Source organism: Balaenoptera physalus (genome assembly GCF_965194825.1).
Source record: "Balaenoptera physalus genome assembly, chromosome: 1".
NCBI lineage: Eukaryota > Metazoa > Chordata > Mammalia > Artiodactyla > Balaenopteridae > Balaenoptera > Balaenoptera physalus.
In genome coordinates this window covers 85211878-85237714 of record NC_138882.1, presented here as the reverse complement: position 1 = coordinate 85237714, position 25837 = coordinate 85211878, and the positions used below count along the sequence as shown (strand labels likewise).

Genomic DNA, 25837 nt, shown 5'->3' with positions numbered 1-25837 from the left:
TCAAAAAAACAAACAAACCAATCCAAAAATGGGCCGAAGACTTAAATAGACATTTCTGAAAAAAAAGATATACAGATTGAAATCAAACACATAAAAGCCTGCTCAACATCACTAATCATTAGAGAAATGCAAATCAAAACTATACTGAGGTATCACTTCACACTGGTCAGTATGACCATCATCAAAAATCTACAAATAACAAATGCTGAAGAGGGTGTGGAGAAAAGGGAACTCTGTTGCACTCTTGGTGGAAATGTAAATTGATACAGCCACTATGGAGAACAGTGTACAGGTTCTTTAAATACTAAAAATAGAGCTACCATATGGGCCAGCAATCCCACTACTCGGCATATACCCTGACAAATCCATAATTCAAAAATAGTCATGTACCACAATCTTCATCGCAGCTCTATTTACAATAGCCAGGACATGGAAGCAACCTAAGTGTCTATCGACAGATGAATGGATAAAGAAAATGTGGTGCATATATACAATGGAATATTACTCAGTCATAAAAGGAAAAGATATTGAGTTTTTTGTAATTAGGTGGATGGAGCTGAGGTCTGTCATACAGAGTGAAGGAAGTCAGAAAGAGAGAAACAAATATCGTATGATAATATATATATGGCATGTAAAAAAAAATTGTAAAGAACCTAGGGGAAGGACACAGGCATAGTGAATGGACTTGAGGACAAGGGAAGGGAGAAAGGTAAGCTGGGACGAAGTGAGAGAGTGTCATGGACATATATACTCTACCAAATGTAAAATCAATAGCTAGTGGGAAGCATCCACATAGCACAAGGAGATCAGCTCGGTGCTTTGTGACCACATAGAGGTATGGGATAGGAAGGGAGATGCAAAAGGGAGCAGATATAGGGATATATGTATATGTATGGCTGATTCACTTTGTTATAAAGCAGAAGTTAGCACACCATAGTAGAACAATTATATTCCAATAAAGATGTTTTTTAAAAATACAGTTAAATTGGAAAAGAAAATGAACACAGAATATGAAAGGGTAATAGAGTTTAAGAATCTCCCTGTTTTCTGTACTAGGTATGTCTGAGCCACTTTCCTGCTGGAGCAAACATGGCGGTGGTGGTGATGGTGGTGATGGTGGTGATGGTGATGATGAAGCAGACAGTGATGATGGGCCACCTCACAAAATGCTAATTATGTGTCCATCATTGTGCTAACTGAATTACACAGATTCATTTAATTTCTAAGCATAAGAAAGTGGGCACTCTAAATGTGATTTTCCCTACATTTTAATAAGGGATTCAAATCCTGAGGAGTTACATAATTTGTTCCTCAAATCAATCAAGCAAGAAGTAAAAAAAAAAAAAAATAACCTGGATTTGAAATTATACAGAAATAATCATCGATAGGTCTCAAAATTCAGATAAAACTTATTGTGAGAGCCTGAAACGTGGGGTCAAAGAAGGACAGAAATCAACCAAAATTATGATATGGTATAGCAAAAAGCAGGTTGTAAAAGAAAGAAAATATTTTTACCATCAAACAAAAGAACTGTATTTTATTCAAGACGTGGAGGATAAGGAACAAATGCTCAGCTGGTAGGAACCCCTGTCCAGGTGACAGACAGACACAGAAGATATCAACAGATTCCTCAGAGGGCGCCCAGGAGGAGAGCTGCTGCTCTTCCTTCTGAGGCTCTGTGATGCTTTCTCGGGTACGTCTCAGAGGGAAGCGGTATAACGCAGCCTCAGATAGGAAACCTCTGACGGACAGGAATCACCGCACGCATACTGCAGGCTGAAGGGTGGAGAAGCTTCTTCTGTATCCATGATAGGCTTTAAAGAGAAGATGAAGGTAGAGCTGTGGAACTCGGTGAGCCAATTGTCCTTATCCTTTCCTGATCCATATAAACGCTGAAGCTGTTCCTTGTTCTTGGGTGGGCACTTCTGCTGGCATTGTTGGGGAGGTGGCACAGGAGGGCATTTCTGCTGGCACTGCTGAGGTGGGCATGGCTCAGGGCCCTTTATACGTGGGCAAGGTTCTGGACACTTGGGAGGTGAGCAAGGATCAGGGCACTTAGGTGGGCACACTGGAGGTGGCTGGCAAGGCTGCTTGCACTGCTGCTGTTCAGAAGACCTCTTTCTGGAGTCTTAATATCTGAAAGAAAGTATATGACCGTGTTCACAAGAAGGAATTCTTACAGAGAAGAGCGGAAAAGCTTGTGTAATAACAACAGATACTATCTCGGCAATCTCTAAGCATGGGCTTTAATATCTTTAATACCTTTCAATGAATTTCTGACTTCTCTCTCGCTCTTTAGCAAATCGATACATCACCCCAGAGAAAAACTTTTCTTTTCTCACACAACTTTTCCAAAGAAAATATCTTTATTTGAAAGAAACAAGCAGGTGTTTTTACTTTTATTTCTTTTTCTTTTTTATGAAAACAACATGTTCAAAAAAGGCCAACACAAGCTCTAAAATCCTGGGCAAGCTCACAAGCAATTGCTATCATCGTCTTCTCTCATGAGGTACCAACAGAATGACATATACAGAGCAAAGGACAATCAGGAAGAATGTAAGGACCTCACACCTTCTAAGATAAATGCCTCTAACATCAGAGCAGAGGGACACCAAAAAGGCGTAAGAAAGGGAAAATACTGTATTCTTTATCTTTCATGTCAAAATTTCCTATCAATTTCTTCTTCAATACAAGAATTCAAACAAGGTATCAGAAATCTCATAAATACAATATAACTTTGTGCCCAAATTGCAAGTTCCCATCCAATTAGTAGCATTAAACCCATGATGGTAACTTTGGACCCATCAAATTTGCTGTCTCCAGGATAAATGCTACATTCAGAAGCTGAAGAACAAATTTGAACTAAAGAATCCTACTCACCACGTTCTCCAAATTCAATTGGGACTACAGTAGCAGGAGGATGGCTGTGATGCAGCAGAGGACCTATTCATTGGGGCTTGCTGTCCCACCTAGGAGGAAGGGGAGCTGCCAAAACTGGTCCGGTCCATTCATTTCCCAACCAAAATGCAAATCCATCTATAAATGGCTTGGCAGAGACTCTGAAAACAAGAAATGTCCTGCTCCAGGACCTCCTCAATGGATTACGTTCTCATGACTCACAGAGTCCCTGCCTTAGCTCTCCGTTTCCGTGGTTTATGGCAGTGGGGGGATTTGGGAGGTTCTCTGACTTGTAATCAAAATTCCCCTTTCTTGATTGGGGAAGACGACCCTTTTCTATCTTTCGCCTTCCTTGACTTCTAAAACTGCCTTCCTAGCTACACTTGATCTGCTGACCATTTTGATGCCCATAATGGTTTCAAAAGGGTCTGGCTACGTAGTGACACTTTTCTCTTTACCTCAAGATTTTCTTACAATGCATTTCCCATTTATTCATGGCTTGCCAAGCAAAGTCTCTTCTCTTCTTCTAAAATGGACTGAGGGAAGTTAGCAGATCATCTCAGATGACTTCCCATCATGACACTTAGACACGTTCAGTAAAGTGGTGACCTCTAGGGTCCTCCTTTCACTGCTTTGCTCCCTCAAATAACGAACATCCAGCAGTCAGATTCCTGGGACCTTTATAAAACTGTTTTACTTCAGGCCAAAAGGAGTTCACTAAGAGCATAGCATGAGCTACCATAACTAAGAGGAGCTGGCAGCTCAGACTCTAGATTTTCAACAGAAATCAAGCATTTTGCTCATACCGCCCAAAAGTGTTATACCACCTGCTCTTATCTAATTTCTCCCAACTAACCTCTTTGGATTTCTTCACCTTGAAGAAAGCCCAGAGGATTCTTCAAATTTTCTGGCTTCCTGTCCCTTTGAAATTATTGGGAATCCCAATATGCAACACCATTCAAATAACTAATTTATATGTATTTAATATTTATGAATTATTTAAACACATGTTGTTCCACAGCAAATCTAGGGATAAGTTTAAGAGGAAGTTGAAATCACTTTATTAAAAATGCAGTCCCTGAAGTTCATTGCCATTCATATACAATTTTTCAATCATTAATAACAATTTTATTATAATTTTAACTTAGTTTTTACATTTTCCATTTTGGTCACAGTGGAACGTATGTCAAATAAACCTATTTCCTGCTCTATTTTCTTCATACAATTTGTTACTGTGCTGGAAGGAAGTTTTGATGCTTAATTTATGGGTCAGCTTCAGTGGCACAGAGTCCACGGTTATCTGGTCAAACATTATTCTGGGTGCTCCTGTACAGATTCTTTTGGATGAGAGTATTTTTTAAATCAGTGACCTGAGTAAAGCAATTGCCCTCTATAAGGTGGGAAGTCCTCATCCAATCCACTGATGGCCTGAATAGAACAAGGCTGACCTTCACCCAGGTAAAAGATAATTCCCCTGTCGGATCGACTTCCAGCAGCGTTTCAGCTCTGCAGATTTTGAGTTTGCCAAACTTTGTAATCTCTCTCTCTCTCTCTCTCTCTCTCCCTCTTTCTCTCTCTCTCTCTCTCTCTCTCCCTCTGTCCCTCTCGTTCTGTAACATATTTCTATATGTATATATGTACATATATGCTGTAATATATAATTTAAATATTTCATCTGCCATATCATGTACATGATTAACTATGGTCAACTAAATTAAAAATGTTCAAAGTTATTATAAAGTGAAGTTAAATTAAAAATTATTAATGTTATGTAATACATGTGGTGTGGAATTATGACAAATATAATGAGGTTTTAGCGAATAACTGAAGTTCGGGCAACAGTGTCCTAGCATGTTCTCCAGAGATTTCCTTTCTGCCTTTTCAGAGATTTAGCTGTCAACATTTCTTCCACAGTTCCTCTCTTCTATCCTGGGCCTGAACACTACTCTTGTCTATGCTGTCCCCTTGGGCACTGAAGCTTCTCGTGATGGGCCATGGCTGGTGAAGAGCCGTGTCTCGCTTAGGAATAAACTTGTAACTCTCACTGAATGTTACTGTAGAATGTGGGAACACATGTTTAATGGAATCAGGATAGCCTACCTCACCTGAGGAGAACACTTCCCTAGACTGCCCTCGTGTGCTTAAAATTCCTTTATCAGGAAATAAAACTGTTGTATTCCATAAGTAAATATCAGATTTCAATTGTGTGAAACCAAAAATAGATATAAGATACCATTTAAAACCCACAGCATCACATATAAGTGATTGAGAGTGGGGTTGGGAGGGGAGAGAAGATCAGAGCACTAAGGTCTGAAATCTAGATGAAATATGGACTTAGGGCTCATCTGATATACTTGCTTTCTTCTGCTCTTTCCAAACATGCTTTATGGCTTTGAAGACAGTAATAGAAAAACAAATTTTCACCGTTTATTCTCTGTCTTCTTCTTCAACTCTCCGGAAACCTCCACCAGCCATATTACCTTCGCTGCCCAATATATACACCTTAACTGTTCAATTTAGTACTTTGAAATGTTGCCCATGCATTTAGTAACACTCCTTTAATATCTTTTATAATTCTTCCTGCAGTCAGGAGGAAGAAGTGGCCTAGTAACTTGTCTTGGCCAAATAATCAGGAAGATTTTCAGGAATGTGGTTTTATAATGGGAAAGGAGGAAGAAGAGGACAATGAGGAGGAGAGGAAGAGAAAGAGGAGACACCTGAAACCTGTGAAAGAGTCACCAGCTGGGCATGCGCCAGAAGTTCAGGACATAAACTTTCCCTCCATCTCAGCCACATCTTCAGTGACTACTACATATTTTTTAAATATTATGATAAATTGTTATAAAAATATTACCTCATATAATATAATGGGGAAAACATAAAGCTGTTCAAAAATAAGCATGTTTATTAAACGGCCAAAAATAATCACTGCTTATATTTTGCTGTTTTTAGTGTTAGGAGTTTTCAATTTTCATAAACCCACACACATGCATACATGTCTCTCAGGTTACTGATTTGAGATCTTTTATCTTCTGTAAAACACATGCCTCCAGCCGTAAGTTGCTCTCTATGCACTGCGTTACATTTATCCTTAAAGTTCTTCTATGTTTTCTTTTCATTTTCATTCATCACAAAGTATTTTATATGTATTTGTTATTTCTTCTTTGAGCCAATGTTTATTTAGGATTATATTGCCAAAGTCACAGATGTCACAGAAACAGATAGTAGAATGGTGTTCAGCAGGGCCTGGGGGATGTGGGAAAAATGGAGATGTTGGGCAAAGGGTACAAGTCTGTAGTCATACGATGAATAAGCTCTGGGAGTCTGAGGTACAGCATGGTGAGTCTTGATATTAACACTGTGTTGTGTACTTGAAACTTGCTGAGAAAGTAGACCTTAAGCATTCTCACCAAACCCAAATGCACACACACACACACACACGCAAACACTCAGCCATACACACAGTTAAATGGCTACTGTTGAAGTAATTAATGTATTATGTAACCTATGGTGTAAATCACTACACAAAGTACACATATGTCAAATCGCCACATTATACACAGTAATGTGTACAATTTAATCAATTATACTTCAATAAAACTGGAGGGGAAAGATGAAAGAATAACCATCATACAAAAGAGTAACAACGTTTGAGAAGCTCTGTGTTCCTTCTCCTCCTTGCCTCTCTTAGGCTCTGATACTATTCTCTGAGAGAGCTTCCCTTATCCATTATCTCTGGGGCCCTGTATCCACCTCATAGGGGATATTCACTTTTAATCACCTGTACTGACCACATCTGAAGTAGGTAGGGTTGAAAGTGGGGAAAGGAGGGCTGGAAAGTCATTACAATTCTTGAAAAATCAGTCTTTTTCGTTTTGGCATATAGTTTATTTAGTTGTCAATTCCCTCAAACACTTAGTAGGCACCTGACATAATTCGTTCCTCCAATCATTACTATGTGCTAGAGACCTCACTCAGGTCCTTTTCTGGAAACAATTTTCTGGCCTGATTAAATTGCTGCCTTGATCCCTGAACATAATACAATTACCATGAGGCTCCCTGGCACACAGGTGGAAAGACTACAACTTTTGTAACATTTCTCTATTGTTACAGTCAACTGAAATTGGGCTTCAAGTTCAAAACCACTTCTAGGGCTTCCCCGGTGGTGCAGTGGTTGAGAATCTGCCTGCTAATGCAGGGGACACGGGTTTGAGACCTGGTTTGGGATGATCCCACATGCCGTGGAGCACCTAGGCCCGAGAACCACCACTACTGAGCCTGCGCGACTGGAGCCTGTGCTCTGGCAACAAGAGAGTCCACGAGAGGGAAAGGCCCGCGCACCGCGATGAAGAGTGGTCCCTGCTTCCCGCAACTAGAGAAAGCCCTCGCACAGAAATGAAGACCCAACAGAGCCAAAAATTAATTAATTAATTAATTAATAATTAATTATTTTAAAAAAACACTTCTAATCTCATCTCTTACTCTTTAGGGCTTACAAGTGTTGCGTTTCCTAATTCAACAAGGTTTTGAATATCTGGGCTGTATTTTTTCCTTTTCATTTTTTTCAATTTCCGACCTGCCAACTAGAAAGTTTTTCCTGAACATATGTCTATTGAAATACCCTGGTCAAGTCAACAAGTGACCAACATTTAGTCTGCCTCTCAGGATACCATGGACAACCATTACTGCAAACATTTTGCCATTGAATAAAATGTATCACCACATTGATGGCTTCTAATATCAGATTCCTTGCCAAATACCTCCAGACTCTTAAGCCAACGCCCTAATTTTAAGATTTCTACAGGAGCATCACACCTCACAGAACTAAATTCTCTGTCAGGTCAAATAACACTAACTAAAGTAGAGACAACTCCCAAATATCAGTGTTGATTTCTCACTCATGTAATATTCTGATGAGCTTTGGGCAGTAATCTGGGGATCTTTTTCTTCTGCAGTTCTGGCATCTTGGACTTCTTTACATCTAGGACCACAAGAAGAGATATGCTTAAAGAACACATCCCTATTCACGGCTTACTGGACCACTAAGCTAAGCACTTAGAAAACAAGCTGCATAGCAACAGTCATTTTGTAAATCTAGATAAACATTGGAAACCCCAGTGGACCTCAAAGGTGGGTTCAAATCAATCAAGAAAGTAACTTCAGAGGTGAAAATATATAATAAGACCCTGAGGTTGTTGAGTTTCACAGTAAGAAGAGCATGTTGTGCACATGGAGAGCAGGCAGCGCTTTGCCTGGTAAGGACACTTTAAACATCCCATTATTTGTACTACCCATGTTTTCAGAACTACTATAATTTTATGCACAATATCCCAATATTTCCCAAAGCATTTAATGTGTCATATCAGATTATAAATACAGTTAAGTTGGAAAAGAAAAGGAACACAGAATATGAAAGTGTAATATAGTTTAAGAATCTCTTTCTGTGCTGTACTAGGTATGTCTGAGCCTCTTTCCTGCCGGAGCAAACATGGTGGTGGTGGTGATGGTGGTGACGGTGATGATGACAGAGACAATGATGATCGGCCACCTCTCAAATGCCAATTATGTGCCGGGCATTGTGGCAACTGAATTACACACATTCATGTAAATTTTATGCCTAAACAAGTAGGCACTGTAAATGTGGTTTTCCCCACATTTTAGTAGAGGGATTGAACTTCTGAGGAGTTAAACAGTTTGTTCCTCAAATCAATCAAGCAATAATTAAGAAAATAACCTGGATTTGAAATTATATACAAACAATCATCGATATAACTCTAAATTCAGATAACACTGACTGTGAGAGCCTGAAAATTGAAATCGAAGAAGGATAGAAATCAACCAAAATTATGATATAATATTGCTAAAAGCAGGTTTTAAAAGAAGGAAAATACTTTTACCATCACAAGAAGAAATGTATTTTATTCAGGATATGGAGGATAAGTAACAGTTGCTCAACTGGTAGAAACCGCTGTCCAGGTGACAGACAGACACAGAAGACAGCGAGAGAATCCTCAGAGGGCCCCCAGGAGGAGAGCTGCTGCTTTTCCTCCTGAGGCTCTGTGGTGCTTTCTCAGGTACCTCCAGAGGGAAGCGGCATAGCAGACTCAGATAGGAAACCTCTGACCGTCAGGAATCACCACACGCATACTGCAGGCTGAAGGGTGGAAAGCTTCTTCTGTATCCATGATAGGCTTTGAAGACAAGATGAAGGTGGAGCTGTGCAACTAGGTGAGCCGATTGCCCTTATCCTTTCCAGATGCAGATAAAAGCTGAAGCTGTTACTTGTCCTTGGGTGGGCACTTCTGCTGGCATTGCTGGATAGCTGTCCCAGGAGGGCATTTCTGCTGGCACGGCTTAGGTGGGCAAGGGTCTGAATCCTTCTTAGGTGAGCAAGGATCAGGGCACTTAGTTACACACACTGGAGATGTCTTGCACTTCTGCTTGCACTGCTGCTCTTGAGAAGACATCTTTCTGCAGTCTTAATATCTGAAAGAAAGTATATGACCGTGTTCACAATAAGGAATCCCTACATAGAGAAGAGCAAAAGCTTGTGTAACACAAACGGACAGTATCTCTCCAGACTCTAAGCATGTGTTTTATTCTCTTTAATACCTTTTAATGAATTTCTGACATCTCTCTCGTTCTTTAGCAAATCTATTCATCAGCCCAGAGAAAACTTTCTTTTCTCATACAACTTTTCCAAAGAAAATATCTTTGTTTTGAAGAAACAAGCGATGGTTTCAGTTTTATTTCTCTTTCTTTTTTTTTTATGAAAACAACATATTTTTAAAAGGCTATCAAAAGTTCAAAAATTCTGGGCAAGCTCACAAGCAATTCCTATCACCATTTTCTCTCATGAGGACCCGACAGGATGACTTTGTACAGAGCAAAGGGCAATCAGGATGAATGTAAGAGCCTCACACCTTCTAAGATAAATGTCTCTGAAATCACAGCGGAGGTCCAAGAAAAAGGTATAGAAAAAGGTAAACCCTTTGCTCTTTATCCCTTCATGTCAAAATTTCCTATTAATTTCTTTTTCAATAGAGGAATTCAAACTAGGTATCAGAAATCTAGTAAATACAATATAACATTGTGCCCATATTCCAAGTTCCCATCCACTAAGTAGCATTATACCCATGATCATAACTTTGGACCCATCAAATTTGCTGTCTCCAGCATAAACTCAACATTCGGGGCCCGAGAACAAATTTGAACTGAAGAATCAGACTCACCAGGTTCTCCAAAGTCAATCGGAACTCGAGTAGCAGGAGGATAGCTGTCGTGCAGCAGAGGACCTTTTTTTGGGGCTTGCTGCCCCACCCAAGGGGAAGCGGAGCTGTCCAAACTAGCCTCGTGCAGTCATTTCCCAACCCAAATGCAAATCTATCCATAACTGGCTTAGCAGGGACTCTGAAAACAGGAAATGTCCTGCGCCAGGATCTCCTCACTAGATTATGTTCTCATGACTCACAGAGGCCCTGCCTTAGCTCTCCGTTTCAGTGGTTTATGGCAGTGGGAGAATTTCAGGGGTTCTCTAACTTGTAGGCAAGTGTTCCCTTTCTTGATTGGGGAAGATGACCCTTTTCTATCTTTCACCTTCTTTGACTTCTAAAACTGCCTGCCTAGTTGCACTTGATCTGGTGGCCATTTTGTTGTACATACTGGTTTGAAAATGGCCTGGCTACCTGGTGACACCTTTCCCTTTACCTCAAGTCCTTCTTACAATACATTTCGCCTTGATCCACAGCTTGCTAAGTGAAATCTCTTCTCCTCTTCTAAAATGGACTGAGAGGTGTTTGCAGATGATCTCAGATGACTTCCCATCATGATACTTAGATACGTTTAGTAAAGTGGTGACCTCTGGGGCCCTCCTTTCACTGCTTTGTTCCTTCAGATTAAGAACATCCAACAGTCAGATTCCTATGAACTTTATAAATCTGTTTCACTTCCGGCCACAAGGAATTCACTAGGAGCGTAGCATCACCTACCATAATTCCAATCAGCTGGCAGATCAGAACCTAGACTTACAATAGAAACCAAGCCTTTTACACATACCTCCCAAACGTGACATCCCACCTGCTCTTACCTAATTTCCCCCAAAGGACCTCTTTGGATTCTTCAACTTTTGAAGAAAGCTCAGACGAGTGTTTAAATTTTCTGGCTTCCTGTCTCTTTGAAATCATTGGAAAACCCTATCTAATAGGCAATGCCATTCAAATAACGAGTTTTAAATCTATTTATTATTTATGAATTATTTAAGCACATTGATTCACATCAAATCTAGGGGTAAATTCAAGAGATAGTTGAAATCACTTTATTAATAATTCGGTCGTTGATGTTAATTGCCATTCATACACTACTTCTTAATCGTTAATAATAATTTTACTATAACTTTAAGCTATCTGTAGATTCTTCCATATTGATCACAGTGGAATAAACGTGAAATTAACCTATTTCCTGCTCTACTTCCTTTATACAGTTTGTCCATGTGCTGGAAGGAATTTTTGATATTTTTTATGGGTCCACTTGACTGGAACAGGTTGCTCAAATATTTGGTCAATCTTTTTTCGGGCTTTTTCTCTAAGGATGCTTTTGGATGAGAGTGATATTTAAATCAGTGCCCTGAGTAAAGAAGTTTGCCCTCTGTAAGTGGGTAGGCCTCATAGAGTCTGTTGAATAGAACAAAAGCCGGACCCCTCCCCCATCCAGGTAAGAGACAATTCCCCTGCCTGATGGCCTTCCAGCTAGGGTTGGCCCTGCATATTTTGGCCTTTCCAGCCTTCCTAATCTCTCTCTCTATATTTGGCTCGTTCTCTGTCTCTTCTCTCTCTCTCTCTCTTGCTGTGTGTGTGTGTGTCTCTCTCTCTATTCATATATATATGCATATATACATACATATATGTAAATTGAATATTTCTTCTGCCATTTCATGCACTTGATTCCCTATGGCCAATTAAATTAGAAATTCATAAAGTTAGTTTAAAGTGAATTTAAAGTAAAAATTATCAATATTATATGCTACTTGTGATGTGTAATTATAACAAATATAATGAGCCTTTAGGGAATAACTGAAGTTCAAGAAACAATGCCCTAGTATGTTCTCCAACCCTGGCAAAAGATTTCATTTCTGCCTTTTCAGTCCAGGACCTGAACTATCTTCTGTCCCCTTGGGCACTGAAACTTTTCTTTATGGGTCATGGCTGGTGAGCAGCCCTGTCTCATTTAGGAAAAGTTTTCAACACTGGCTTTATGTTACTGTAGAACGTGGTAACACATTTTTAATAGAATCAGGATGTCCCATATCACCTGACCCCAACACTCCCCTAGACTACTGTCATATGCTTAAAATTCCTTTATCAGGAAAATAAATACTTTTTATTCCAACAATCAATATCAGATTTAAATTGTGTGAAACCAGAAAGAAATGGAAGATACCATTTAAGACTCAAACCATCACGTATAAGTGACTGAGAGTAGGTTTGGGGAGGGGAGAGAGGATCAGAGCACTAAAGGTCTGAAATCTAGGTGAATTACAAACTTAGGGCTGGTCTCTTTTCTTTCTTCTACTCTTTCCACATGTGTTTTAGGTCTTTAAAAGACAGTAATATTAAAAATGTATTTTCATGCTCATTTTCTGTCTTCTCCTTCAACCCTCCAGTCCCCTGAACCTGCCATAGTACCCTTTGCTCCCCAACATGTACTCCTAACTGTCCAATTTTGTACATTTTCATGTCAATGCATTTAGTGATTAGTACTTTCATATTTTTAAAAATTCAACATTGTGAAAATCACTATACTACCCAAAGCAATCTACAGATCCAATGCAACACTGATCTAAGTACCAATGCCACTTTTCACAGAACTAGAACAAAAAAATTCACAATTTCTATGGAAACAAAAAAGACCCCAAATAGCAAAAGCAAACTTGAGAAAGAAAAATGGAACTGAAGGAATCAGGCTCCTGGACTTCAGACTATACTAAAAGCTACAGTAATCAAGACAGTATGGTACTGGATCAAAAAGAGAAATATAGATCAATGGAACAGGACAGAAAGCCCAGAGATAAACCCACATACATATGGTCACCTTATTTTTGATAAAGGAGGCAAGAATATACAATGGAGAAAAGACAGCCTCTTCAATAAGTGGTGCTCGGAAAACTGGACAGCTACATGTAAAAGAGTGAAATTACAACACTCCCTAACACCATAAACAAAAATAAACTCAAAATGGATTAAAGACCTCCATGTAAGGCCAGACACTATCAAACTCTTAGAGGAAAACAATGGCAGTACACTCTATGTAAAGAATCACAGCAAGATCCTTTTTGGCCCACCTCCTGGGGAAATGGAAATAAAAACAAAAATAAACAAATGGGACCAAATGAAACTTAAAAGCTTTTGCACAACAAACAAACCATAAACAAGACGAAAAGACAACCCTCAGAATGGGAGGAAATATTTGTAAACGAAGCAACTGACAGCAGATTAGTCTCCAAAATTTACAAGCAGCACATGCAGCTCATTATCAAAAAAACAAACAAACCAATCCAAAAATGGGCCGAAGACTTAAATAGACATTTCTGAAAAAAAAGATATACAGATTGAAATCAAACACATAAAAGCCTGCTCAACATCACTAATCATTAGAGAAATGCAAATCAAAACTATACTGAGGTATCACTTCACACTGGTCAGTATGACCATCATCAAAAATCTACAAATAACAAATGCTGAAGAGGGTGTGGAGAAAAGGGAACTCTGTTGCACTCTTGGTGGAAATGTAAATTGATACAGCCACTATGGAGAACAGTGTACAGGTTCTTTAAATACTAAAAATAGAGCTACCATATGGGCCAGCAATCCCACTACTCGGCATATACCCTGACAAATCCATAATTCAAAAATAGTCATGTACCACAATCTTCATCGCAGCTCTATTTACAATAGCCAGGACATGGAAGCAACCTAAGTGTCTATCGACAGATGAATGGATAAAGAAAATGTGGTGCATATATACAATGGAATATTACTCAGTCATAAAAGGAAAAGATATTGAGTTTTTTGTAATTAGGTGGATGGAGCTGAGGTCTGTCATACAGAGTGAAGGAAGTCAGAAAGAGAGAAACAAATATCGTATGATAATATATATATGGCATGTAAAAAAAAATTGTAAAGAACCTAGGGGAAGGACACAGGCATAGTGAATGGACTTGAGGACAAGGGAAGGGAGAAAGGTAAGCTGGGACGAAGTGAGAGAGTGTCATGGACATATATACTCTACCAAATGTAAAATCAATAGCTAGTGGGAAGCATCCACATAGCACAAGGAGATCAGCTCGGTGCTTTGTGACCACATAGAGGTATGGGATAGGAAGGGAGATGCAAAAGGGAGCAGATATAGGGATATATGTATATGTATGGCTGATTCACTTTGTTATAAAGCAGAAGTTAGCACACCATAGTAGAACAATTATATTCCAATAAAGATGTTTTTTATAAATACAGTTAAATTGGAAAAGAAAATGAACACAGAATATGAAAGGGTAATAGAGTTTAAGAATCTCCCTGTTTTCTGTACTAGGTATGTCTGAGCCACTTTCCTGCTGGAGCAAACATGGCGGTGGTGGTGATGGTGGTGATGGTGGTGATGGTGATGATGAAGCAGACAGTGATGATGGGCCACCTCACAAAATGCTAATTATGTGTCCATCATTGTGCTAACTGAATTACACAGATTCATTTAATTTCTAAGCATAAGAAAGTGGGCACTCTAAATGTGATTTTCCCTACATTTTAATAAGGGATTCAAATCCTGAGGAGTTACATAATTTGTTCCTCAAATCAATCAAGCAAGAAGTAAAAAAAAAAAAAAATAACCTGGATTTGAAATTATACAGAAATAATCATCGATAGGTCTCAAAATTCAGATAAAACTTATTGTGAGAGCCTGAAACGTGGGGTCAAAGAAGGACAGAAATCAACCAAAATTATGATATGGTATAGCAAAAAGCAGGTTGTAAAAGAAAGAAAATATTTTTACCATCAAACAAAAGAACTGTATTTTATTCAAGACGTGGAGGATAAGGAACAAATGCTCAGCTGGTAGGAACCCCTGTCCAGGTGACAGACAGACACAGAAGATATCAACAGATTCCTCAGAGGGCGCCCAGGAGGAGAGCTGCTGCTCTTCCTTCTGAGGCTCTGTGATGCTTTCTCGGGTACGTCTCAGAGGGAAGCGGTATAACGCAGCCTCAGATAGGAAACCTCTGACGGACAGGAATCACCGCACGCATACTGCAGGCTGAAGGGTGGAGAAGCTTCTTCTGTATCCATGATAGGCTTTAAAGAGAAGATGAAGGTAGAGCTGTGGAACTCGGTGAGCCAATTGTCCTTATCCTTTCCTGATCCATATAAACGCTGAAGCTGTTCCTTGTTCTTGGGTGGGCACTTCTGCTGGCATTGTTGGGGAGGTGGCACAGGAGGGCATTTCTGCTGGCACTGCTGAGGTGGGCATGGCTCAGGGCCCTTTATACGTGGGCAAGGTTCTGGACACTTGGGAGGTGAGCAAGGATCAGGGCACTTAGGTGGGCACACTGGAGGTGGCTGGCAAGGCTGCTTGCACTGCTGCTGTTCAGAAGACCTCTTTCTGGAGTCTTAATATCTGAAAGAAAGTATATGACCGTGTTCACAAGAAGGAATTCTTACAGAGAAGAGCGGAAAAGCTTGTGTAATAACAACAGATACTATCTCGGCAATCTCTAAGCATGGGCTTTAATATCTTTAATACCTTTCAATGAATTTCTGACTTCTCTCTCGCTCTTTAGCAAATCGATACATCACCCCAGAGAAAAACTTTTCTTTTCTCACACAACTTTTCCAAAGAAAATATCTTTATTTGAAAGAAACAAGCAGGTGTTTTTACTTTTATTTCTTTTTCTTTTTTATGAAAACAACATGTTCAAAAAAGGCCAACACAAGCTCTAAAATCCTGGGCAAGCTCACAAGCAATTGCTATCATCGTCTTCTCTCATGAGGTACCAACAGAATGACATATACAGAGCAAAGGACAATCAGGAAGAATGTAAGGACCTCACACCTTCTAAGATAAATGCCTCTAACATCAGAGCAGAGGGACACCAAAAAGGCGTAAGAAAGGGAAAATACTGTATTCTTTATCTTTCATGTCAAAATTTCCTATCAATTTCTTCTTCAATACAAGAATTCAAACAAGGTATCAGAAATCTCATAAATACAATATAACTTTGTGCCCAAATTGCAAGTTCCCATCCAATTAGTAGCATTAAACCCATGATGGTAACTTTGGACCCATCAAATTTGCTGTCTCCAGGATAAATGCTACATTCAGAAGCTGAAGAACAAATTTGAACTAAAGAATCCTACTCACCACGTTCTCCAAATTCAATTGGGACTACAGTAGCAGGAGGATGGCTGTGATGCAGCAGAGGACCTATTCATTGGGGCTTGCTGTCCCACCTAGGAGGAAGGGGAGCTGCCAAAACTGGTCCGGTCCATTCATTTCCCAACCAAAATGCAAATCCATCTATAAATGGCTTGGCAGAGACTCTGAAAACAAGAAATGTCCTGCTCCAGGACCTCCTCAATGGATTACGTTCTCATGACTCACAGAGTCCCTGCCTTAGCTCTCCGTTTCCGTGGTTTATGGCAGTGGGGGGATTTGGGAGGTTCTCTGACTTGTAATCAAAATTCCCCTTTCTTGATTGGGGAAGACGACCCTTTTCTATCTTTCGCCTTCCTTGACTTCTAAAACTGCCTTCCTAGCTACACTTGATCTGCTGACCATTTTGATGCCCATAATGGTTTCAAAAGGGTCTGGCTACGTAGTGACACTTTTCTCTTTACCTCAAGATTTTCTTACAATGCATTTCCCATTTATTCATGGCTTGCCAAGCAAAGTCTCTTCTCTTCTTCTAAAATGGACTGAGGGAAGTTAGCAGATCATCTCAGATGACTTCCCATCATGACACTTAGACACGTTCAGTAAAGTGGTGACCTCTAGGGTCCTCCTTTCACTGCTTTGCTCCCTCAAATAACGAACATCCAGCAGTCAGATTCCTGGGACCTTTATAAAACTGTTTTACTTCAGGCCAAAAGGAGTTCACTAAGAGCATAGCATGAGCTACCATAACTAAGAGGAGCTGGCAGCTCAGACTCTAGATTTTCAACAGAAATCAAGCATTTTGCTCATACCGCCCAAAAGTGTTATACCACCTGCTCTTATCTAATTTCTCCCAACTAACCTCTTTGGATTTCTTCACCTTGAAGAAAGCCCAGAGGATTCTTCAAATTTTCTGGCTTCCTGTCCCTTTGAAATTATTGGGAATCCCAATATGCAACACCATTCAAATAACTAATTTATATGTATTTAATATTTATGAATTATTTAAACACATGTTGTTCCACAGCAAATCTAGGGATAAATTTAAGAGGAAGTTGAAATCACTTTATTAAAAATGCAGTCCCTGAAGTTCATTGCCATTCATATACAATTTTTCAATCATTAATAACAATTTTATTATAATTTTAACTTAGTTTTTACATTTTCCATTTTGGTCACAGTGGAACGTATGTCAAATAAACCTATTTCCTGCTCTATTTTCTTCATACAATTTGTTACTGTGCTGGAAGGAAGTTTTGATGCTTAATTTATGGGTCAGCTTCAGTGGCACAGAGTCCACGGTTATCTGGTCAAACATTATTCTGGGTGCTCCTGTACAGATTCTTTTGGATGAGAGTATTTTTTAAATCAGTGACCTGAGTAAAGCAATTGCCCTCTATAAGGTGGGAAGTCCTCATCCAATCCACTGATGGCCTGAATAGAACAAGGCTGACCTTCACCCAGGTAAAAGATAATTCCCCTGTCGGATCGACTTCCAGCAGCGTTTCAGCTCTGCAGATTTTGAGTTTGCCAAACTTTGTAATCTCTCTCTCTCTCTCTCTCTCTCTCTCCCTCTTTCTCTCTCTCTCTCTCTCTCTCTCCCTCTGTCCCTCTCGTTCTGTAACATATTTCTATATGTATATATGTACATATATGCTGTAATATATAATTTAAATATTTCATCTGCCATATCATGTACATGATTAACTATGGTCAACTAAATTAAAAATGTTCAAAGTTATTATAAAGTGAAGTTAAATTAAAAATTATTAATGTTATGTAATACATGTGGTGTGGAATTATGACAAATATAATGAGGTTTTAGCGAATAACTGAAGTTCGGGCAACAGTGTCCTAGCATGTTCTCCAGAGATTTCCTTTCTGCCTTTTCAGAGATTTAGCTGTCAACATTTCTTCCACAGTTCCTCTCTTCTATCCTGGGCCTGAACACTACTCTTGTCTATGCTGTCCCCTTGGGCACTGAAGCTTCTCGTGATGGGCCATGGCTGGTGAAGAGCCGTGTCTCGCTTAGGAATAAACTTGTAACTCTCACTGAATGTTACTGTAGAATGTGGGAACACATGTTTAATGGAATCAGGATAGCCTACCTCACCTGAGGAGAACACTTCCCTAGACTGCCCTCGTGTGCTTAAAATTCCTTTATCAGGAAATAAAACTGTTGTATTCCATAAGTAAATATCAGATTTCAATTGTGTGAAACCAAAAATAGATATAAGATACCATTTAAAACCCACAGCATCACATATAAGTGATTGAGAGTGGGGTTGGGAGGGGAGAGAAGATCAGAGCACTAAGGTCTGAAATCTAGATGAAATATGGACTTAGGGCTCATCTGATATACTTGCTTTCTTCTGCTCTTTCCAAACATGCTTTATGGCTTTGAAGACAGTAATAGAAAAACAAATTTTCACCGTTTATTCTCTGTCTTCTTCTTCAACTCTCCGGAAACCTCCACCAGCCATATTACCTTCGCTGCCCAATATATACACCTTAACTGTTCAATTTAGTACTTTGAAATGTTGCCCATGCATTTAGTAACACTCCTTTAATATCTTTTATAATTCTTCCTGCTGTCAGGAGGAAGAAGTGGCCTAGTAACTTGTCTTGGCCAAATAATCAGGAAGATTTTCAGGAATGTGGTTTTATAATGGGAAAGGAGGAAGAAGAGGACAATGAGGAGGAGAGGAAGAGAAAGAGGAGACACCTGAAACCTGTGAAAGAGTCACCAGCTGGGCATGCGCCAGAAGTTCAGGGCATAAACTTTCCCTCCATCTCAGCCACATCTTCAGTGACTACTACATATTTTTTAAATATTATGATAAATTGTTATAAAAATATTACCTCATATAATATAATGGGGAAAACATAAAGCTGTTCAAAAATAAGCATGTTTATTAAACGGCCAAAAATAATCACTGCTTATATTTTGCTGTTTTTAGTGTTAGGAGTTTTCAATTTTCATAAACCCACACACATGCATACATGTCTCTCAGGTTACTGATTTGAGATCTTTTATCTTCTGTAAAACACATGCCTCCAGCCGTAAGTTGCTCTCTATGCACTGCGTTACATTTATCCTTAAAGTTCTTCTATGTTTTCTTTTCATTTTCATTCATCACAAAGTATTTTATATGTATTTGTTATTTCTTCTTTGAGCCAATGTTTATTTAGGATTATATTGCCAAAGTCACAGATGTCACAGAAACAGATAGTAGAATGGTGTTCAGCAGGGCCTGGGGGATGTGGGAAAAATGGAGATGTTGGGCAAAGGGTACAAGTCTGTAGTCATACGATGAATAAGCTCTGGGAGTCTGAGGTACAGCATGGTGAGTCTTGATATTAACACTGTGTTGTGTACTTGAAACTTGCTGAGAAAGTAGACCTTAAGCATTCTCACCAAACCCAAATGCACACACACACACACACACGCAAACACTCAGCCATACACACAGTTAAATGGCTACTGTTGAAGTAATTAATGTATTATGTAACCTATGGTGTAAATCACTACACAAAGTACACATATGTCAAATCGCCACATTATACACAGTAATGTGTACAATTTAATCAATTATACCTCAATAAAACTGGAGGGGAAAGATGAAAGAATAACCATCATACAAAAGAGTAACAACGTTTGAGAAGCTCTGTGTTCCTTCTCCTCCTTGCCTCTCTTAGGCTCTGATACTATTCTCTGAGAGAGCTTCCCTTATCCATTATTCTCTGGGGCCCTGTATCCACCTCATAGGGGATATTCACTTTTAATCACCTGTACTGACCACATCTGAAGTAGGTAGGGTTGAAAGTGGGGAAAGGAGGGCTGGAAAGTCATTACAATTCTTGAAAAATCAGTCTTTTTCGTTTTGGCATATAGTTTATTTAGTTGTCAATTCCCTCAAACACTTAGTAGGCACCTGACATAATTCGTTCCTCCAATCATTACTATGTGCTAGAGACCTCACTCAGGTCCTTTTCTGGAAACAATTTTCTGGCCTGATTAAATTGCTGCCTTGATCCCTGAACATAATACAATTACCATGAGGCTCCCTGGCACACAGGTGGAAAGACTACAACTTTTGTAACATTTCTCTATTGTTACAGTCAACTGAAATTGGGCTTCAAGTTCAAAACCACTTCTAGGGCTTCCCCGGTGGTGCAGTGGTTGAGAATCTGCCTGCTAATGCAGGGGACACGGGTTTGAGACCTGGTTTGGGATGATCCCACATGCCGTGGAGCACCTAGGCCCGAGAACCACCACTACTGAGCCTGCGCGACTGGAGCCTGTGCTCTGGCAACAAGAGAGTCCACGAGAGGGAAAGGCCCGCGCACCGCGATGAAGAGTGGTCCCTGCTTGCCGCAACTAGAGAAAGCCCTCGCACAGAAATGAAGACCCAACAGAGCCAAAAATTAATTAATTAATTAATTAATAATTAATTATTTTAAAAAAAACACTTCTAATCTCATCTCTTACTCTTTAGGGCTTACAAGTGTTGCGTTTCCTAATTCAACAAGGTTTTGAATATCTGGGCTGTATTTTTTCCTTTTCATTTTTTTCAATTTCCGACCTGCCAACTAGAAAGTTTTTCCTGAACATATGTCTATTGAAATACCCTGGTCAAGTCAACAAGTGACCAACATTTAGTCTGCCTCTCAGGATACCATGGACAACCATTACTGCAAACATTTTGCCATTGAATAAAATGTATCACCACATTGATGGCTTCTAATATCAGATTCCTTGCCAAATACCTCCAGACTCTTAAGCCAATGCCCTAATTTTAAGATTTCTACAGGAGCATCACACCTCACAGAACTAAATTCTCTGTCAGGTCAAATAACACTAACTAAAGTAGAGACAACTCCCAAATATCAGTGTTGATTTCTCACTCATGTAATATTCTGATGAGCTTTGGGCAGTAATCTGGGGATCTTTTTCTTCTGCAGTTCTGGCATCTTGGACTTCTTTACATCTAGGACCACAAGAAGAGATATGCTTAAAGAACACATCCCTATTCACGGCTTACTGGACCACTAAGCTAAGCACTTAGAAAACAAGCTGCATAGCAACAGTCATTTTGTAAATCTAGATAAACATTGGAAACCCCAGTGGACCTCAAAGGTGGGTTCAAATCAATCAAGAAAGTAACTTCAGAGGTGAAAATATATAATAAGACCCTGAGGTTGTTGAGTTTCACAGTAAGAAGAGCATGTTGTGCACATGGAGAGCAGGCAGCGCTTTGCCTGGTAAGGACACTTTAAACTTCCCATTATTTGTACTACCCATGTTTTCAGAACTACTATAATTTTATGCACAATATCCCAATATTTCCCAAAGCATTTAATGTGTCATATCAGATTATAAATACAGTTAAGTTGGAAAAGAAAAGGAACACAGAATATGAAAGTGTAATATAGTTTAAGAATCTCTTTCTGTGCTGTACTAGGTATGTCTGAGCCTCTTTCCTGCCGGAGCAAACATGGTGGTGGTGGTGATGGTGGTGACGGTGATGATGACAGAGACAATGATGATCGGCCACCTCTCAAATGCCAATTATGTGCCGGGCATTGTGGCAACTGAATTACACACATTCATGTAAATTTTATGCCTAAACAAGTAGGCACTGTAAATGTGGTTTTCCCCACATTTTAGTAGAGGGATTGAACTTCTGAGGAGTTAAACAGTTTGTTCCTCAAATCAATCAAGCAATAATTAAGAAAATAACCTGGATTTGAAATTATATACAAACAATCATCGATATAACTCTAAATTCAGATAACACTGACTGTGAGAGCCTGAAAATTGAAATCGAAGAAGGATAGAAATCAACCAAAATTATGATATAATATTGCTAAAAGCAGGTTTTAAAAGAAGGAAAATACTTTTACCATCACAAGAAGAAATGTATTTTATTCAGGATATGGAGGATAAGTAACAGTTGCTCAACTGGTAGAAACCGCTGTCCAGGTGACAGACAGACACAGAAGACAGCGAGAGAATCCTCAGAGGGCCCCCAGGAGGAGAGCTGCTGCTTTTCCTCCTGAGGCTCTGTGGTGCTTTCTCAGGTACCTCCAGAGGGAAGCGGCATAGCAGACTCAGATAGGAAACCTCTGACCGTCAGGAATCACCACACGCATACTGCAGGCTGAAGGGTGGAAAGCTTCTTCTGTATCCATGATAGGCTTTGAAGACAAGATGAAGGTGGAGCTGTGGAACTAGGTGAGCCGATTGCCCTTATCCTTTCCAGATGCAGATAAAAGCTGAAGCTGTTACTTGTCCTTGGGTGGGCACTTCTGCTGGCATTGCTGGATAGCTGTCCCAGGAGGGCATTTCTGCTGGCACGGCTTAGGTGGGCAAGGGTCTGAATCCTTCTTAGGTGAGCAAGGATCAGGGCACTTAGTTACACACACTGGAGATGTCTTGCACTTCTGCTTGCACTGCTGCTCTTGAGAAGACATCTTTCTGCAGTCTTAATATCTGAAAGAAAGTATATGACCGTGTTCACAATAAGGAATCCCTACATAGAGAAGAGCAAAAGCTTGTGTAACACAAACGGACAGTATCTCTCCAGACTCTAAGCATGTGTTTTATTCTCTTTAATACCTTTTAATGAATTTCTGACATCTCTCTCGTTCTTTAGCAAATCTATTCATCAGCCCAGAGAAAACTTTCTTTTCTCATACAACTTTTCCAAAGAAAATATCTTTGTTTTGAAGAAACAAGCGATGGTTTCAGTTTTATTTCTCTTTCTTTTTTTTTTATGAAAACAACATATTTTTAAAAGGCTATCAAAAGTTCAAAAATTCTGGGCAAGCTCACAAGCAATTCCTATCACCATTTTCTCTCATGAGGACCCGACAGGATGACTTTGTACAGAGCAAAGGGCAATCAGGATGAATGTAAGAGCCTCACACCTTCTAAGATAAATGTCTCTGAAATCACAGCTGAGGTCCAAGAAAAAGGTATAGAAAAAGGTAAACCCTTTGCTCTTTATCCCTTCATGTCAAAATTTCCTATTAATTTCTTTTTCAATAGAGGAATTCAAACTAGGTATCAGAAATCTAGTAAATACAATATAACATTGTGCCCATATTCCAAGTTCCCATCCACTAAGTAGCATTATACCCATGCTCATAACTTTGGACCCATCAAATTTGCTGTCTCCAGCATAAACTCAACATTCGGGGCCCGAGAACAAATTTGAACTGAAGAATCAGACTCACCAGGTTCTCCAAAGTCAATCGGAACTCGAGTAGCAGGAGGATAGCTGTCGTGCAGCAGAGGACCTTTTTATTGGGGCTTGCTGCCCCACCCAAGGGGAAGCGGAGCTGTCCAAACTAGCCTCGTGCAGTCATTTCCCAACCCAAATGCAAATCTATCCATAACTGGCTTAGCAGGGACTCTGAAAACAGGAAATGTCCTGCGCCAGGATCTCCTCACTAGATTATGTTCTCATGACTCACAGAGGCCCTGCCTTAGCTCTCCGTTTCAGTGGTTTATGGCAGTGGGAGAATTTCAGGGGTTCTCTAACTTGTAGGCAAGTGTTCCCTTTCTTGATTGGGGAAGATGACCCTTTTCTATCTTTCACCTTCTTTGACTTCTAAAACTGCCTGCCTAGTTGCACTTGATCTGGTGGCCATTTTGTTGTACATACTGGTTTGAAAATGGCCTGGCTACCTGGTGACACCTTTCCCTTTATCTCAAGTCCTTCTTACAATACATTTCGCCTTGATCCACAGCTTGCTAAGTGAAATCTCTTCTCCTCTTCTAAAATGGACTGAGAGGTGTTTGCAGATGATCTCAGATGACTTCCCCTCATGATACTTAGATACGTTTACTAAAGTGGTGACCTCTGGGGCCCTCCTTTCACTGCTTTGTTCCTTCAGATTAAGAACATCCAACAGTCAGATTCCTATGAACTTTATAAATCTGTTTCACTTCCGGCCACAAGGAATTCACTAGGAGCGTAGCATCACCTACCATAATTCCAATCAGCTGGCAGATCAGAACCTAGACTTACAATAGAAACCAAGCCTTTTACACATACCTCCCAAACGTGACATCCCACCTGCTCTTACCTAATTTCCCCCAAAGGACCTCTTTGGATTCTTCAATTTTTGAAGAAAGCTCAGACTAGTGTTTAAATTTTCCGGCTTCCTGTCTCTTTGAAATCATTGGAAAACCCTATCTAATAGGCAATGCCATTCAAATAACGAGTTTTAAATCTATTTATTATTTATGAATTATTTAAGCACATTGATTCACATCAAATCTAGGGGTAAATTCAAGAGATAGTTGAAATCACTTTATTAATAATTCGGTCGTTGATGTTAATTGCCATTCATACACTACTTCTTAATCGTTAATAATAATTTTACTATAACTTTAAGCTATCTGTAGATTCTTCCATATTGATCACAGTGGAATAAACGTGAAATTAACCTATTTCCTGCTCTACTTCCTTTATACAGTTTGTCCATGTGCTGGAAGGAATTTTTGATATTTTTTATGGGTCCACTTGACTGGAACAGGTTGCTCAAATATTTGGTCAATCTTTTTTCGGGCTTTTTCTCTAAGGATGCTTTTGGATGAGAGTGATATTTAAATCAGTGCCCTGAGTAAAGAAGTTTGCCCTCTGTAAGTGGGTAGGCCTCATAGAGTCTGTTGAATAGAACAAAAGCCGGACCCCTCCCCCATCCAGGTAAGAGACAATTCCCCTGCCTGATGGCCTTCCAGCTAGGGTTGGCCCTGCATATTTTGGCCTTTCCAGCCTTCCTAATCTCTCTCTCTATATTTGGCTCGTTCTCTGTCTCTTCTCTCTCTCTCTCTCTTGCTGTGTGTGTGTGTGTCTCTCTCTCTATTCATATATATATGCATATATACATACATATATGTAAATTGAATATTTCTTCTGCCATTTCATGCACTTGATTCCCTATGGCCAATTAAATTAGAAATTCATAAAGTTAGTTTAAAGTGAATTTAAAGTAAAAATTATCAATATTATATGCTACTTGTGATGTGTAATTATAACAAATATAATGAGCCTTTAGGGAATAACTGAAGTTCAAGAAACAATGGCCTAGTATGTTCTCCAACCCTGGCAAAAGATTTCATTTCTGCCTTTTCAGTCCAGGACCTGAACTATCTTCTGTCCCCTTGGGCACTGAAACTTTTCTTTATGGGTCATGGCTGGTGAGCAGCCCTGTCTCATTTAGGAAAAGTTTTCAACACTGGCTTTATGTTACTGTAGAACGTGGTAACACATTTTTAATAGAATCAGGATGTCCCATATCACCTGACCCCAACACACCCCTAGACTACTGTCATATGCTTAAAATTCCTTTATCAGGAAAATAAATACTTTTTATTCCAACAATCAATATCAGATTTAAATTGTGTGAAACCAGAAAGAAATGGAAGATACCATTTAAGACTCAAACCATCACGTATAAGTGACTGAGAGTAGGTTTGGGGAGGGGAGAGAGGATCAGAGCACTA

General features: G+C 39.5%; 2 protein-coding genes across 2 annotated transcripts; both read right to left on the bottom strand.

Moving 5' to 3' along the window:
• Positions 1-1605: 1605 nt before the first annotated feature.
• On the bottom strand, positions 1606-9365 carry LOC309655511 (uncharacterized protein; the record flags this gene model as incomplete). Its single annotated transcript, XM_082450791.1, has 4 exons — positions 1606-2128; positions 4845-4952; positions 7797-7879; positions 9181-9365. 4 exons carry the CDS (start codon positions 9363-9365, stop codon positions 1701-1703), a joined length of 804 nt encoding a protein of 267 aa, XP_082306917.1. The 3' UTR covers positions 1606-1700.
• A 5665-nt stretch (positions 9366-15030) lies between these two features.
• Positions 15031-22794, bottom strand: LOC309655469 (uncharacterized protein; the record flags this gene model as incomplete). The annotated part of the gene is made up of 4 exons (XM_082450680.1): positions 15031-15553; positions 18272-18379; positions 21226-21308; positions 22610-22794. The coding sequence occupies 4 exons, from the start codon at positions 22792-22794 to the stop codon at positions 15126-15128; spliced, it is 804 nt and encodes a 267-aa protein (XP_082306806.1). The 3' UTR covers positions 15031-15125.
• Positions 22795-25837: the final 3043 nt, after the last annotated feature.